Raw genomic sequence first — 17,980 nt, 5'->3', positions numbered from 1 at the left:
TGCCACTACTTTAATTGTTGTGTTGTTGCTGCACGGCGGAGACACAAAATGACATTATCAGTCGTTGGGAAATTTCCTATGTATGCATGTTGTTCAGTCAGCAATGTCCTATCAGTGTTTTTGTCCCAGAAAGCTTGTAAATGCACTGAAACACACACACACACACACACACACACACACACACACACACACACACACACACACACACCAGTACTTTTGTCAGACATCTCTCATAATTATCATTTAAAGAGTTATAAAGATGATAATTATTCAATATTAGTTCATAGTATTTACTTCAGTGAGATTCAAACATGCCCCTCATAGAGGCTACGTATATGCGACAACTCGTCCTTTTTACACTTTGGTTTAAGAGAAGTTTCACATTTACAAGGTAACATTTTGAAAACGATGTCCGTTTACACAGAAATGGGGGAAACATTGAAACCCGATTCAGTTTTTGTGTTAGGCCACCAGTGGGTGCTGTTGTTACCCTTGCCAATGAAAGTTAGGCAAGAAGGTTATGTTGTCGTCAGTATTTGTTTGTATGTATGTATGTATGTATGTATGTATGTATGTATGTATGTATGTATGTATGTATGTATGTATGTATGTATTTTACCAACTTCTCGCAAAAACTATGAACCCAAATTTCATGAAATCTTAAGGGAGGATTTCTCATCATCCAAGAACCAATCGATTCAATTTTGTTTCTGAATAAATCCCCAAAAAACTGTGTGAAAATGTTCCTTACAAAGCGGATGAGAGCGATACCTCATCGATGAGATCAAAGGAGATCAGCATCTGTTGCCATGGAGACACTCCCCGCTCAGTGTTTCACACAGTGATGTAGCTAACTGACCAATTTAGTTAGCATTGATATGAGCTAACGGCTATCATGCTAGTGATGCTAACTTGGTTGCGCAAACAAATGTGGTGTTGGTGAAAGTCTGCGCTCTACTGAGTGTAGCTCTAGTTTGTTTTTGTAGTGAAACCACACACATGCAGCAGAGAACAAATCATTCTAAACATTAACAATAGGAGAACATGGACGTTCCAGTGAACTGTCAAAATAAAACTACCAAGTCCCAGGAGACTCTGGACTGGGAGTCATGGACCAAACTTACCTAACCTAACCTAACCTAACCTAACCTAACCTAACCTACATATATTTTGATATCTCCTTTTATTGTGGCAATGGCTTTGCAAAGGAATGAACAAGTGCCATCACTGCTCAGCCGCAGGTTCAAGATCCCTTTGTTGTTTCACGATCGTGTGCAGGTTATTGTACAACTGACAATAATGTTCATTAAACACTTCAGCTGCTTGTGTTATGTAACTTTTACCAGAAGACCTGAAATAGACAATAAAACACTTGCTTTCGCCAAGTGTTTCATCAGGATACAGTTAGACCTTTATGAAGCTGTTTTACTGCAGCAGCATCTCTGCGATGTAATTTTCTAACTATTATTTTACATATTGAAGGTGTACAATGACTTTGTTAGGCGGCAGAGCCTTGAGCTCCTCCCACTGAAACCAATCTCAATAAATCAAAGATTGGTTCCCCATCTTTTATTCCCAGGATCCCGACAAGTGAAGGTTTAACCCAAATCCTCCAGAGACAACAGGAAGGACAGATGGTTAAAAATATTACAACATGAATTAGAAACATAACGTCTATTAACATAAACTTAACAGAACCTGCTTGCATGACAATGAAATTGCAATATTTTGAAAATGGTGGAACTTTTTGATGGTCCAATCCCATCTCCGTAGAAATTATGGAAAATGTAACTATTTCATCTCCATCTTCGTTTAGACGGCGGAAAGGCTGCTACTGCTAATGCACACCACGGCCTTGGTAAATAGTTCTTCTGCACATAGGGAATCATTAAACACGAGACATGATGTTAAACTGTCCTTTGTACCAAAAAAATTATCGTCACATGACATTTCCTGTTCAAGAATGGAGTGGGAGCTGTGTCTCAGATATGGAAGGATGTAAATGTTGAGGCACATCGTCAGCAGTGGACCTTTGAATCGTGGAGTTTTGGCCTTTCAAGCACTAGACACCCTCATTAAAGTTGGCCAGCCACATGGTGATCAAGCCTGAGCCTCAATCATGAGAACTGCCTGGTTGTTTCAGTGACGCAGCCAATGAGATTATCGTTAACGGTTTGTCGCTCTCTCTCAGGGGCCTTTCACATTGGGATAGTCCGGGACTCGGTTCACTTCATTTGGTTCAGTGGCATTCACATTCACTTTAGAGACCGGATCAAACCGCCTGGAAAACGTCATGCAGTTACACAAGCTGCAGGTTTGGGGGCGCTGTCGTCCGAAACAAACACTGACCATAGAGGAAGTGAAGAAGAAACACGGCTCATTGATTGGTCCAGACAGAAACCGGAAGTCCCGCTGCTTTAGCCCGTGGTGGCGAGGCTAGCTTGTGGCTAATGAGGAGCCACAAACAACCGCGATATATAGTCTTCAGTCCAGATATCAATGAGAGTCATCCTCACTGCTTCTTCCTCACTACTTCACATCTGCCTGCAAGATATTTTCCAACTTTTTGTTTCTTCTGCTTCTTCTTCTTCTTTTGGGTTTAACGGCAGTTTGCATCCACAAAGTTGCATTACTGCCATCTGCTGGTTCTATCTAGCTATATTGTTTCCCATCGCTCTCGTCTCTGATGACTGTTTCCCTTCTTCATCGCTTGGGTTTAACGGCAGTTGGCTCCTGTGAAGTTGCACTACCGCCATCTCCTGGTTCCAGCTAATCCATACCATTCCCACCGCTCAAAAAAAGACAAAGAAAGAAAGAAGAAAGAAAGAAAGAAAACCTCTTCTGATTTGTGCGGTTAGCTTTTCTTGTTTACTACCCAGAATGCATTGTGCACTTCATCACATCCTCTCCTCCCGTCAGAGACCCAGTATTTCAGGAGAACCAGAGATCGCTTGTTAGCTCCGGTTCAGAGTTTGTGGAAGTGTTCACGTTGCCTAAACGAAACTGTTTTTCCCTGAAGAGACTCTGATCCGGATCAAACATGGGAATGTGATCTTTCCCTTGAAGGTCTCTGGCAGGGTGGGTTAATGGTTCCTGCCCCGGTATTTCTGTGCTTGTACCAACCTCTTCACTGACATGTGTGCTGATGCTAAGAACTGTCGGCCTTTTGTCCCGTCGATGTGCTTCAATCGACTGATTTGACTGGTTGCTTCGTAAGTACCGATCAATCTGAATCCCTTGTCTCTGCTCCCCCAAGCATCCTCTCTGTCCTTGGTGGATCCTCAGCCTGCTATAGAGGGACAATAACAACAATGCTAACTACATCTTATTCAGCGTTTCTGCCGTAGCCGTGGAAATGTTGCCATGTAAGTGCAAAACTTCTCTGAAACAAAAACACAAAAACGTAAACACGATGCGTTGTAGTGAGTTTACATAATTCGCATACGGAACCTGTTAAGTTAGAGAGTTCCGGGGGGACAGTTTATACCGTTGGTAATTTCCTGTTGTTGTTCTGTTGTGTGAGTAATTCACAGAGTTAAAAGTCTGCTTGTGGTTGTAAAGCGAACGTCTTAATGTCATTAAAACAGCCAGCTTTTACACACCACCTCCGTGACACGTGAAATAAATGTAATTTTAATATAACAATTACAAGTCTTGAATATGAAAATGGACGCTACTAATAGTCTTGATTACTCCCTTTAGTGTTTTTATTACAAAGCCTTTTAATCTGATTAACCTGCAAGAGTCAGTAAATGTGGTCAGCACTGCACACACACACACACACACACACACACACACACACACACACACACACACACACACACACACACACACACACACACACACACACACACACACACACACACACACACACACACACACACACACACACACACACACACACACACACAGATATATCTAGTTGGCTGACCTCTGACCCCACCAGAGTTCGAGCCTCCGTCAGCCAGCCAATAATAAGGAGGCCAGCCAAGTCATTGCCCACGTCACACACACACGCACTCACACACACACGCCTGATGACGTTGAACCCTGAACTTACATCATCCGACAATGTGGGTCAAAGGTCAAGGACAAGAGGACAGCAGATTACTTCACCAGGAGTAAACGCTGCAGTAAAAAAGTAAAATCAAGAACTTTAGTTATTTAAGCAAAGGTAGAAATCAATCGAAACTCACAAAAGCAAAATAAGCTCATTTTGAATCAAAACGTGTTTCAGTCCCTTTATGTTAATTGGATCTGTTACTTTCTGTGAGTTGCAATAAATAAAAGACATATTCATTCCGGACAATGTTTCACAGACGGACCGGACAGTTGCAGTAGTGATGAATATCAATCAGTCCGTCTCCCTCTGAGACCTGAGTCAGCGCTCAGTGTTCAGCCGGTGGCGGCGGGAACTGGTTACATGAGAACAAGATTACCTGCTGATAAATGATTGATCTGTGTTGTTCAGGCCTGCAGGGAACAACAGCTTCATGCAAATAACCCTGAGGACAGGCCTCCCTCCTGCAGTGCACACACACCTCCTCACACCCCCCTACCTGACGGGTATAAGAGAGGGAGTCCTCTCCACAGCAGACACCAAGAAGGAGGAACAGTCCTCGGCTCTCCTGAGAACAAGCAGCAGAGACACTTCAGCCGATGAGGCCAAGCTAGCAGCTCCCTGCACCAAACTATCTCCTGAAGGTAACCGAGTGCTCCATCTGTGTGTGTGTGTGTGTGTGTGTGTGTGTGTGTGTGTGTGTGTGTGTGTGTGTGTGTGTGTGTGTGTGTGTGAGATGTGAGCTTGGATATGGAGTTTTTCTGCACAGGGTTGCTGCTTCGATCAGATTTTTAAAGAGGATGTACGTGAAAAATTAATGTATTCCTCTTTTTCTTTGTGTTTTTTCTCTTCAACTCAATTTTCATTCAACTTTCTTCAAATATCACAACTTTTCTCTCTTTTCTATCCTAAATATTCACTTTCCCATCTCACACCTTCTTTGATACCTGAACAATAGTTCTCCAGACTTCCTGTCTCCGTCTCTCCGCTCTCCTGCTCTCTCGCTCTCTTGCTCCAGACCTCCCCATCATGCCTCCTCAGCTCCAGTCCCAGAACCAGAACGGCGTCCGGATCCTGCAGGGCGACGTCGGCGCCTTCAGCCCGGCCGTCCGGGAGTTCGTAGAAGCCAATGTGACCCTGTGCCAGCCCGACTCGCTCCACATCTGCGACGGCTCCGATGAGGAGAACCGAGCCATCCTGGCCCAGCTGGAGGAGCAGGGGATGATCAAGAAGCTCAGCAAATATGAGAACTGGTACATCAATCTTTTTGTTTTTCTTTATTCCCAGGTGATTCGTGGATGTGTTGAAATAACTCAAAGGTATTTTTTTATAGATGCTATATTGTGGTAAAGATCCCAATCCTGAACTCACAGCTCAGGTTGTTTTTGAAGTCAGTGGTCGCTGGAAGGAACTGGCAAAGTTCCCAGTGTTGTTTCACTTAATGACAATGCACAGCAGTCAGTCGTCAGACGCTGTTTAAACAGACAACATAGCAGGAAAAGGTCCGCAGTCTAGTGAACCTGTAAGTGGAGGTAGTTAGGTAATCGTACACACCAGCACCAGTACATCAGAAATGCTCAAGCAAACCTGCCTTGTGCACCTTGTATAAAGTAAACATGGATATTTAGCATTGTGTTGGCTTTAAATGACTCCTTTTGCAGAGCTGGTGGTCAAAGTCAAAGTTTCTCGTTCAATATCTCTTCTCACTCTGGTCATGTATTGAAGTGTAACTGGAGATCAAGCAGCTCACGTGCCAACAGCTAATGATGTCTTACTCTCTCCTCTTCTTCTCCACCTCTTCCTCCTTCTGAAGCTGGCTGGCGAGGACCGATCCGATGGACGTGGCTCGCGTTGAGAGCAAGACGGTGATTGTGACCCAGGACCAGCGGGACACGGTGCCCACGCCTCTGGGGGGTGGAGTCAGCCAGCTTGGCCGCTGGATGTCCCCCGAAGAGTTCGACAAAGCCATGAATCAGCGATTCCCCGGCTGCATGAAAGGTATCACAAACTGACAAAGTCACAGCAGATGGAATGAAGTGTCTTCCAAACCCTCAGTATGATACCTGGGAGGTGCTGTACCAATGAAAACTGACTGGGTGATGGTAACCATCTCTGTCTGTCCTCAGGTCGCACCATGTATGTGATTCCCTTCAGCATGGGTCCGGTGGGCTCTCCACTCTCTAAGATCGGCGTGGAGCTGACCGACTCCCCCTATGTGGTGGCCAGCATGAGGGTGATGACCCGGATGGGGAAGGCTGTGCTGCCCGCTCTGGAAACCGGCGATTTCGTCCGCTGTCTACACTCCGTCGGCTGTCCCCTGCCTCTCAAAAGTAAGTCGCATACACACCAAATGGTTTTATAGGTGCAGTGAACCCCTGCATAAACAGAAGGATAAACCTTCAATCCTACTATCTAGTTTCATTTATGAAGTGCTACAAATGTGTGGGGCAGGCTTCTGTTGAAGGGGTTAAAAATGTGCAAAACAATCAGGAGATTAGAGGAATGTCTTTTTTTCTTGCATGAGATAATTGGCTTAAATTCCAAAGGGAATCCATGAAAAAAAAAGTTTTTGGCGTCGGGTTGGGCTTGTCCTCCAACACTTTGATTTAAAAAAAAAAAAGAAAGAAAGATAAGACAATTTCTGTTCATGATACAAACTAACCGATGTACTGATTCCTCTTTCAGAGCCCCTGGTGAATAACTGGCCCTGCAACCCCGAACAGACCTTGATCGCCCACATCCCGGATCGCAGACAAATCGTCTCGTTCGGCAGCGGCTATGGAGGAAACTCTCTGCTGGGAAAGAAGTGCTTTGCTCTGCGCATCGCGTCCCGCATCGCTAAAGAAGAGGGCTGGCTGGCTGAACACATGCTGGTGAGGAGATGGAAATGAAAACATCACTTAGTTCAGACGTAGGAAAGCTCAAGCAATGCAAGAACAATCAATCATTAGTTTGAAATAAGATGGTTGGAAGAATGTCCTTGTGATAATTGAATAATATCTCTCATATCTGCTGTGGTAGTAATGTTTGGACACATTCCTTCTATCTTATTCTCACCAAATCAAATATTTGTTGTGTTCAGATCCTTGGAGTCACCAACCCTGCCGGAGAGAAGAAATACATGGCAGCAGCCTTCCCCAGCGCCTGCGGAAAGACAAACCTGGCCATGCTGAGCCCCACATTGCCTGGCTGGAAGGTTGAGTGTGTTGGAGATGACATCGCCTGGATGAAGTTCGACAACCAAGGTGACAAAGAAAAGACTTTTGTACAAGTCATCAGGAACAGCAACATGACCAATAATCCGTAAGATGTTCTCTGACCGATTGTAATTCCTCCTGTGTTCTCCTCTTGTCAGGTAACCTGCGTGCCATCAACCCGGAGAACGGCTTTTTTGGCGTTGCGCCCGGCACTTCCGCCAAAACGAACCCCAACGCCATGGCAACCATCGTCAAGAACACCATCTTCACCAACGTGGCGGAGACCAGCGACGGCGGCGTGTACTGGGAGGGAATGGACCAATCGCTGCCCGAGGGAGTCACAATCACATCCTGGAAGAACAAGCAGTGGAGCTCAGAGGACGGTAAGAAATCTCTTTTTCAAAACAAGTGGAGGCGAGAAACTGCAGCTGAGAAAAAACTCAGGCCTCGTTACCATGACAACGTTTCAAGTGAAAACACATCGTTTTAATTCAGAAAAGTGTCACAGTCACATAGTGATGTTTTGAAAACGATGTCTGTTTTAATGGAAACAGAATGTGTAGTGTTGTAGTTAGTATGCCGGGTCATGAGTTGGCGCCGTTGGCTGTTTTTGTAATACACACACACACACACACACACACACACACACACACACACACACACACACACACACACACACACACACACACACACACATGCGAGCAGAGAACAAGACGTTATAAATATTAACAATGGGTGTACATTCCCATTCATATGGAACTGGATGCTATTACGGTAACTGTGAACTATAAAACTACCGATATGGTCTTTAAAACTAAAATATGGACTCGTTAGTCATGACACTGAGGAGGCCGCCATGTTTGTTACTGTCAATTTAATCGTGCATGTGCAGAAGAACTATTTACAATGGCTGTGGTGTGCATGCGCAGTAGCATAGTTTCCACCATCAACAAGGACACAGAGTCCAAGCAATTCCAGGAAGTCTTGTTTTCACCTGTTCACACAGCGACAGAGCATTTTCTAAAAGTCTCACCTTGAAAACTGTTTCCAAAAAGTTTTATGAGCTCCGAGCACCGCTGTCGTGTAAACAGACCCCTAAAATGAATGTTCACTTGAAATCAAGTCCTTACTTATATTCTGTCGAATAATATGACTAAGGAAACAGGGGAAAAAAGCTTCTTATTGACAAATATCAAACAACTTTAGGTAAGAAGACTGGCTGTGATGAGTTGAATAAGAAAATATGAATCAAATGATGGTGAAAATACTTCAATTTCAAATGTTTCAGCTCAACATTTTCAGTGTGCTTACTTCCTGCTGTCCACATCGTCACAGTTTTAGCAAGTTAGCGCACATTAAAAAAGAAATATTGACTCTCAATGTAATCCAACCAAGATGTGGAACTCAAAGTACTTTTATTAACTAAAGTCAAAAGTTCATATTAAAATTTGAATTGTCCTTCGAGCAACCGAACTGTGTGAAAACAAGATTCTGAACTTGTAGGCTGTGAAGATGGTGAAGGATAATATTCCATCCGTTCATTTTCTCTCGTAGGTGAAGCCTGCGCTCATCCCAACTCTCGGTTCTGCACTCCGGCCGGACAGTGCCCGATCATCGACCCGCTGTGGGAATCCCCGGAGGGAGTGCCCATCGAGGCCATCATTTTCGGAGGACGCCGGCCCGAAGGTGAGACGCAGTTCAGAGTGGTTGAGTAAAGAAGACAGAAGTACTTATCTGTAATCAGACTGATTGCACTAATCAAATCCTCCTGCTTCTCCCAGGCGTTCCCTTGGTGTACGAAGCCTTCAGCTGGCAGCACGGAGTGTTCGTCGGAGCGGCCATGAGGTCGGAGGCCACTGCTGCGGCCGAACACAAAGGTCAGTATCTCATTGATTAGGTTCAATAGAGAGTTGACTATTTAATCAACAATAAATAACCAACTTGATTCTCATAACCAACTCAAAGCAGGGTGACTGAAATTTAGTATAATATACCAATCATCGCTGACCATTGAAATTACCTTCGAATTTATTGACATCTTTCCTTTCTGTTGCTTCTGTTCTCCAGGCAAGGTGATCATGAACGACCCCTTTGCCATGCGTCCATTCTTCGGCTACAACTTCGGTCAGTATCTGTCTCACTGGCTGAGCATGGCCGATCGCCCCGGCGCCAAGCTGCCCAAGATCTTCCACGTCAACTGGTTCCGCAAGAGCCCCACCGCCGGCTTCCTGTGGCCTGGCTTTGGCGACAACATCCGGGTTCTGGACTGGATGTTCAGGCGCGTGAACGGCGAGGCCGGGGCCATGCCGTCCACCGTGGGCTACCTGCCGTGCCGCGGCTCCCTGGACCTGCAGGGCCTGCGGGGCCACGTGGACCTGGACGAGCTCTTCTCCCTGGACCAGGAGTTCTGGCAGAAGGAGGTGGGCGAGGTGAGGAACTACTTCACCACGCAGGTGAACGACGACCTGCCCAACGAGGTCTCCCGGCAGCTGGATCTCCTGCAGCAGAGGGTCAAACAGATGTGAAGAGAAGAACCACATTCTCCACAGTGACCACGGTCACTCTTCAGATTGAGAACAAAAGCAATTCCACAATGAAAATCGTGAATCTCCAGATGAGAACTCTCAAATTGCACAATGAAATTCTATAATAGAAAGTGACTGTTTGAAATATTCCTGAGAGAAATTCTCTTTGTGTTTATCTTCTACAAAAAAAGACAATTTTCTTCATAATTCTTTACACTGGTATCTTTAAAAAAAAAAAAAGAAAAAAAAAAAGACCCTGTTTGGGTAGTTCCCTAACTAAAGACATGACTATTTTTAGAATGTCACCAATGCATGTGTCTTTTTAGCATCTTCCCAATGTGTGTCTACTATTTAATAATAAGTTATTCTAAATGCACATCGTGCTTTCAGTGACAGAGGGAGAGCACGCGAGCTCAGCGCCACTTGTTTGTGTGACCCTTTCTAACAAGACGGGGGAATTATGTTTTCACTTCCTGTGTTGGTTTGAATGTTTTAATTTATTTTTATACTGTGCTGATAAGTATTGTTCTTGTTTTGTTGCAATCCAGAGCTTCCAAAAAGGGAGATGACAATAAAAAAGTATTTAAACTTACTGGTGCTTTTGTTTCATCTTTCACGATGATCTGCTCATTTAAAATAAGGTGCATCTTTGAGATTTGAATGAACAGAAGTTATTATGTATATCATAAGATAGATAACAAAACAATACACATGAAGAAGTGTTGGAACACGAAGGGGGCACAAAATCAGATTTACTGCAGAAGTGGTGCTCGTGCACAGTCGCAGCGTTTCTACATCGATGCAGAGCCCGAGCATTTTCAGAAAGTTGTGTTTTTGCATTGAAAACTGCCAAAGTCACCCCACTTTATAAAACTGGAGACAGACACTGATTCAATAATTACAGGCCCGTTACTCTACTGACGCAATTTTCCAAAATCTTAGAGAAGCTTTCACTCACAGATTGGACACATTTATTGATAAACACAAACTGCTGCCTGAACGCCAATCTGGATTCAGATCACAAAGATCCACCTCAATGGCATTATTAGAAACGAAAGAAGAAATCACCAACTCCAGAGATGAAAAGAAATGTGCAGTAGGAGAGTTCATAGACCTAAAAAAAGCATTCAACACAATAAATCATGACATTTTAATCAATATACTGGAGCGTTATGGTATCAGGGGTGTGGTTCTACAGTGGATGAAAATTTATCTAAGCAACATACTCAGTTTGTGAAAATGGAGGATTTTCAGTCTTCATGCTTGGACTTTGTTTGTGGTGTCCCCCAGGGGTCTGTGTTGGGACCTAAACTATTTATTCTTTATATAAATATATGTAAAATCTCTGAAATACTTCTTTTTTTTTGTTTGGTGACGGCACAAACATTTTCTGTACAGAGGAGAACTTAGAACAGCTCAGTAATGAAATCACATCAGTGGTTTGACATGAATAAACTCTTGCTAAACATAGATAAAACTAAATATATGGTGTTTGGTAAGTATAAGGGGAGGACAGATATAAAAGTTATGATAGAGGGTGTAGAAGTACAAAGGGTTAAAGAAACTAAGTTTCTGGGTGTGATAATTGATGAAAACATCTGTTGGAAACCTCATATTAAACATGTTCAAACTAAATGATCTAAAAACGTTTCACTTCTCAGCAAAGCAAAATACTGCTTGAACAAAAAAGCACCACATATTTATACTGCTCACTAATACTACCTTATTTGAATTACCGTGTTTAAGTGTGGGGCAACACCTACAAATCCTCACTCAGACCGTTGTGCACACTCCAGAAGAGAGACTCAGACTGGTTCATAAGAATTCCTGGACCATCAGACTGGTTCATAAGACTTCCTGGACCATCAGACTGGTTCATAAGGCTTCATGGACCATCAGACTGGTTCATAAGACTTCCTGGACCATCAGACTGGTTCATAAGGCTTCCTGGACCATCAGACTGGTTCATAAGGCTTCATGGACCATCAGACAGGTTCATAAGACTTCATTGACCATCAGACTGGTTCATATGGTTTCCAGGACCATCAGACTGGTTCATACGGCTTCCAGGACCATCAAACTGGTTCATAAGGCTTCCTGGACCATCAGACTGGTTCATAAGGCTTCCAGGACCATCAGACTGGTTCATAAGGCTTCATGGACCATCAGACTGGTTCATAAGACTTCCTGGACCATCAGACTGCTTCATACGGCTTCCAGGACCATCAGACTGGTTCATAAAGCTTCCAGGACCATCAGACTGGTTCATAAGGCTTCATGGACCATCAGACTGGTTCATAAGACTTCCTGGACCATCAGACTGCTTCATACGGCTTCCAGGACCATCAGACTGGTTCGTAAGGCTTCATGGACCACACTAATGCCTTATTTATTAATTCCGGCCTACTAAAACTCCCTGATCTGGTAGAATTCGAAACAGTTATATTAATTCACGGAGCGAGAAACAAGCAACTACCAGACAACATACAGAACCTTTGTACTGATAGAGAGGGGGGCTATAACTACAGGGGGAATCTGGACTTCAGAACCAAGAGTGTTGGAACAACAATGAGGAGGAGGAGCTCTGCAGTTAGTGGAGTGAGGATTTGGAAGTCTTCTATATTAGATAACATTCTTACTGTTATATTTACATATATAATACGAATCCTTTTTAATAGAGAAAGATAGTTATAATATATATCTATTAAATATTGGAGAAGGGGTAGGATTTGATAAGTTTACTCCTTCCTACCCCTTTTCAGGCATGTTTATCAGATATATGAGGTGTGTGTGTGTGTGTGTGTGTGTGTGTGTGTGTGTGTGTGTGTGTGTGTGTGTGTGTGTGTGTGTGTGAGTGTAGGGATATTGGACATGTATGTGACTGCGCAAAATGTATTAAATGTCACTTGCCTGAAATGAATGAAAATTAAAAATACAAATACAAACACTTTCAATTAGGATCCCAGGGTTATTTATCAATGCATTCTTCAAGCATGTTGAATTCTACCACATCAAAACACTGTAGAACAGGTAAAGACAGGTAACACAAAATACAATGTAAAACAGAGAATCTATTCAATCGATTTCTCTCTGAAACTGATGTTCTTCTTTTCTAGAAACACTAAACTAAAAAGAACTGCCACCAACTGTTTGGATGGATTTGTTTAGGTGAAGTCCAGAGTTTAATCTTATCTCCTTCAACGTGTTAGAATGAGCTGGTTTCACCTCCTGTATAATGTTCTCTAACCTGCATCTGTTAATATTGCTTCAATAGGACAAAGATTCTTTTTTTTCTTAGCTGTCCCGTGGCAATAACAGACTTGTTTGTCTGAGTTTGTTCCTGAAAATATACTTTAAGATAATGATTTACACCTTTATGTTGCATGGACCACGAAGTGTCTGCATGTTCTCTTTTGAGCTTCCTTATCTGAGGAAATTATTACCTCACAGGCTCTTTTACTGCATGTCTGAAAAACATCTGTTCGTTGCACGTTTCTTATCTAACCTCTTTTTTCTCCCCCGACAGATCAGTTGTTAGCCGTAAAGACATTTTCCTACGGCATCTTTTGCATGACTTTCCCTTTTTTCCCAGCTTTGTGAGTGTGTTTCACAACGTTTTGCCTTTTTGACAGCCAAGTGACGTACAAGAAGAATCTCACATTTACCTGATACAATTACGATTTGATGATCTGGTGTGAAAAGTGTGTGACTTTCCTGCTGGATCTAATTCAGGATTTATCAAAGTATCGGCATCCCTATGACGTTTCACCACACCAACAAGAGGTGAAAGGACGTGTACAGGTCAACACTTCAGCATAAGACTGAGTTAATCAATTTACCCGAGAAGACCATACAAACTCCACACAAGAGGATGGGTGTGTCCCAGGCACCAGGCTACACTGAGCCACTGATCATCTGGCGTTAACAAGCCTTTCAGGTTCATTTGTTCATTTCATTGAGAGCCCCGTTAGCTCCTGACTTTCTGCAGGAGCTATTCTGCCTGGGGTCTCCTTCTTTTCCATTACAAATTTTATTTATAGAATTACATACAAAGTCACACACATACACATGCACAGTCACACAGGACAAAGCGTGAAGCTCACTGTGAAACCAAATAAAACATATCTGTCAAAAGAACACATAAAACCAAAAACACCACATAATAACTGGACTCACTTATATAGAGCCTTTTTCGCTGACAGCAGCCCCAAAGCGCTTTACATGGTTCATCACATTCACACACACATTCACACACACATTCACACACCATTGGAAGCAGCAGTTGTGCAAGGCGCTGTCACTCCAATGGGGGCAGTTTGGGGTTGCGTGTCTTGCCCAAGGACACTTTGGCATGTAGGCAGGCAGAGATGGGAATTGAACCTGCAACCTTCCGATCGGGAGGCAATCGCTCTACCAGCCAAGTTTTTATTGGTAAAGCAGCAGTGTGTAGAGCGGTTAGAAATGTCACCCTTAGTATTTTATTGAGCGCTGATGTAAACATCGTCACATTTTAAATGACCAGGCTCTAATGAAAATGTGTGAACATTGAGTGAATCTACTCAGTAGGATATTAACAGAGTTCAAACCACTTTTCTTTAGGGGTTTAAATTACTACTTGAAGTAACTACTCAATGACTTTTTATTTTATTTAATAGCCTACGTCAATTTAAATACTAAAATTTAAATTAAAGTGAGGTGCAATCATAGCATATATGCATATCTGCCCTTTCATTCTTAAATACGGTTTTATATTTAATTTTCAGCTGCTTCCAAGTCGCCTTTCTCTTGTTAGATTGCTCTGCAATGAAATTCAGATTTTGCACCGATTAATTATTTCTACCTGTTTGCTGCCATCTAAAGTTAAATGACAAGTCATTGGAGGAATGCATCGTGCTCAAGGTTCACATACTCAGAGTTGATTGAACTAGTTCAGATCAGCTGTTCTGGAACTAGTTCAAGGTTCACATACTCAGAGTTGATTGAACTAGTTCAGATCAGCTGTTCTGGAACTGGAAACTCAGCGTTTCTCACCTCAGAGTGAGTCGACTCAGACTTCAGGGAGAGACTCAGTTTGTTGAACTTCCTGTCTGGAACACCCCCAGGTCTGTCCCATCTCTTGCATTTGTTTCTCTACCATCCAGCCATGGTTTGGGCCAAAAGATGCACAGAACTCGACGGTGGCTCTTGGTGTGAAATGTAGACAGCTTTGTTAAATCCTTCTCTCCAGGAACAAGATGGCGTCACAGATGGCCGCCTCGGTACTGTGCTCTCTCGTAGTTGAGAGATTATTGCCGGAGGAGCAGCGGCTCTCTACTGACTTTGCCGGAAACGCAGCAGACAAGGTAAGCGAGAAGGCGCACTCGTTAAACTGAGGCAACGGGGATTACGAACTGCGCTTCCATCCATTCAGCTGGTGAATGTCCGCTCCCTGGCTAACAAGATGGACGAACTGCTGCTCCTTGACACCAGAAACTCAGACTTTTGCAGATCCGCCGGCCTCGGTTTTACTGAAACCTGACTCAGTGAACACATCCCGGACAGCTCAGTACACCTGCCGGACTTTCAGCTCCTCAGAGCGGACCGTGTTAAAGAGTTCTCTGGGAAGACGAGGGGAGGTGTAATATGCTTCGACATAAACCAAGGTTGGTGCACAGATGTCACAGTGTTGAAGAAGACTGTAGCCCAAATCTGGAGAGTTTCTTTCATAAACTGAACCATTTTATTCACGGCGGGAGTTCTTCTCGTTTGTTATGGCCGGTGTTTACATCCCACCTCAGGCCTGCGTAATAAAGTCGTTACAACACCTGGCTGAGCAGACTGCAGACGTGGAGAATAAACATCCTGACTCCCTGCTCATCATTCTGGGGGATTTTAACAGAGCAAATCTCACCCACCAACTGCCTCAATACAGACAGAATATTAGGTGCCCCAAGAGGGGAGAAAGCACTCTGGACCACTGCTACACAGTATTAAAGGGTTCTTATCGCTCTGCCCCCCGTGCAGCTCTGGGACTCTCTGATCACTGCCTGATTCACCTCCTGACCTACAGGCAGAAGTTAAAATCTGCTAAGTCTGTAGTCGGGACTGTAAAGAGATGGACAGAGGAGTCGAAGCAGGCTTGCACTGACTGGAAGGTTTTTGAAGCTGCATCAGAAAGTCTCGATGAACTCACTGACACTGTGACATTATACATCAGCTTCTGTGAGGACATGTGTGCGCAGACCAGGACCATCTGCACATACAACAAGGAGGAAGCCTACAGGAGTGGAGGCAGGAACCTGTTCAAACAGGCCAGGAACAAACTGATGACGGCTATCAGGGCAGCGAAGAGGAGCGGCACTGAGAAGATAAAACAAAGCTTCTCAGAGAACGACCCCTCAGCAGTTTGGAAAGGCCCCCAGAGAGGTCCCCAACTACAGGAACCCCTCCCCCCGAGAGGTCACCAACTACAGGAACCCCTCCCCCCGAGAGGTCACCAACTACAGGAACCCCTCCCCCCACCCTGCAGGTAACAAAAGACTGGCTGAGAACCTGAACAGCTTCTACTGCAGGTTTTCACACCCATCACCCAGTGCATCAGCTCCACGCCCACAGTCTGACCCTGCCCTACCTGCTCCCCCCCACAACCCAGTCCCTCTTACCCTCGGACCCCCCACCTGCACTGACGATAGGCGTGAATGAAGTGTGCCAGCTCTTCAAGAAACAAAAGACCAGGAAGGCTCCGGGACCAGACGGTGTGTCTCCTGCCTGAGGCCCCGTTTACACGACAATGAATACGAGGGTATCTGCAAAACTTTCTTCACTTTTGGGGGGTCTGTTTACACGGCGCCAGTTTGCGGATGCACTGTATCCACAAAGTTTTTAATCCGGCTCCCAAGGTAGAAAGATTCTTTCACGGTGCAAATCCCTCCTGCAGAGACTGATGGAGGCTACAGAGCCTGTTACTGCGCATGCACATCTCTCCCTCCCTCCTGCTCATCCAGTTGTAAACAAACATGGCGGCCACATAGTGGTACGACCTGTGGTCTATATTCTAGTTTTATCGTCTAGATCAGTAGTTTAATAGTTGAGACTCTCCCTGATAGCATCCGATGCATCATCAGTCCATGCGGATGTCGGGTTCTCTCCTTTTTGTTCACGTTTATAGTGTTTTGTTCTCTGCACACACGTCTGTGTAGTTTCATAACAAAGTCAAGCAACAGCGCCCTCCAGTGGCCCGGCATACTAACGACATCGTTGTCTCTGTGTCCGCTGCTGCAGTGTAAACACACTCCTTTTTTAAAGGGTTTAGGTGTTGCCACGTGAAATGTTGTCGTGTAAACGGGGCCTGAGGGTCTGTGCTGCCCCCCCCCCCCCCCCATGCAGATCTTCAACTCATCACTAGAGCTGTGCCACGTGCCTTCATGCTTCAATAGCTCCACCATCATCCCAGTCCAAAAGAAACCGGTCATCACAGGACTCAATGACTATAGACCCGTCACCCTGATGTCTGTGGTCATGAAGTCCTTTGACAGGCTGGTGTTGAACCACCGGAAGGACATCACAGGCCCCCTGCTGGACCCTCTGGAGTTTGCCTACCAAGCAAACAGGTCGTTGCAGGATGCAGTCAACATAGGACTGAACTACGTTTTGCACCACCTCGACACCCCAGGGACCTACGCCACGATCCTGTTTGTGGACTTCAGCTCTGCATTTAACACCGTCATCCCGGACATCTTGCACCACAAACTCACCCAGCTCACAGTATCGGCCTCCACCTGTCAGTGGATCACCAACTTCCTGACTGACAGGAGGCAGCAGGTGAAGCTAGGGAGCATCGCATCCATCACCGGGTCAATAAGCACTGGCGCCCCCCAGCGCTGTTTCCTCTCCCCACTGCTCTTCTCCCTCTACACCAACGACTGCACCTCAGGGGACCCTTATGTGAAACTCTTGAAGTTAGCAGACGACACCACCATCATCGGTCTCAACCCGGATGGTGAGTCAGCTTACAGACGGGAGGTGGACCAGCTGGCCCTCTGGTGCAGCCAGAACCATCTGGAGCTGAACCCGCTCAAGACTGTGGAGATGACGGTGGACTTCAGGAGAAGTTTCTTCCCCAGGCTGTCACTCTGATGAACACTACTTAGTCACAGAATGTCAGACCTGCTGCTGCGGAAGAACCTAGAACAACTGTCTCTGTCACTGCGGCTGTACCT

At 44.7% G+C, this 17,980-nt stretch overlaps 1 protein-coding gene across 1 annotated transcript; it reads left to right on the top strand.

Moving 5' to 3' along the window:
• The first annotated feature begins 4,595 nt into the window (after positions 1–4,595).
• pck1 (phosphoenolpyruvate carboxykinase 1 (soluble)) lies at positions 4,596–10,373 on the top strand. The gene is made up of 10 exons (XM_080462179.1): positions 4,596–4,704; positions 5,019–5,313; positions 5,874–6,058; positions 6,187–6,390; positions 6,746–6,933; positions 7,143–7,305; positions 7,416–7,640; positions 8,812–8,943; positions 9,039–9,134; positions 9,325–10,373. The coding sequence occupies exons 2-10, from the start codon at positions 5,090–5,092 to the stop codon at positions 9,780–9,782; spliced, it is 1,875 nt and encodes a 624-aa protein (XP_080318305.1). The 5' UTR covers positions 4,596–4,704; positions 5,019–5,089; the 3' UTR covers positions 9,783–10,373.
• Positions 10,374–17,980: the final 7,607 nt, after the last annotated feature.

The sequence above is a fragment of the Lipophrys pholis genome, assembly GCF_963383615.2.
Source record: "Lipophrys pholis genome assembly, chromosome: 4".
Classification (NCBI taxonomy): domain Eukaryota; kingdom Metazoa; phylum Chordata; class Actinopteri; order Blenniiformes; family Blenniidae; genus Lipophrys; species Lipophrys pholis.
This window is presented reverse-complemented; position numbering and strand designations above follow the sequence as displayed.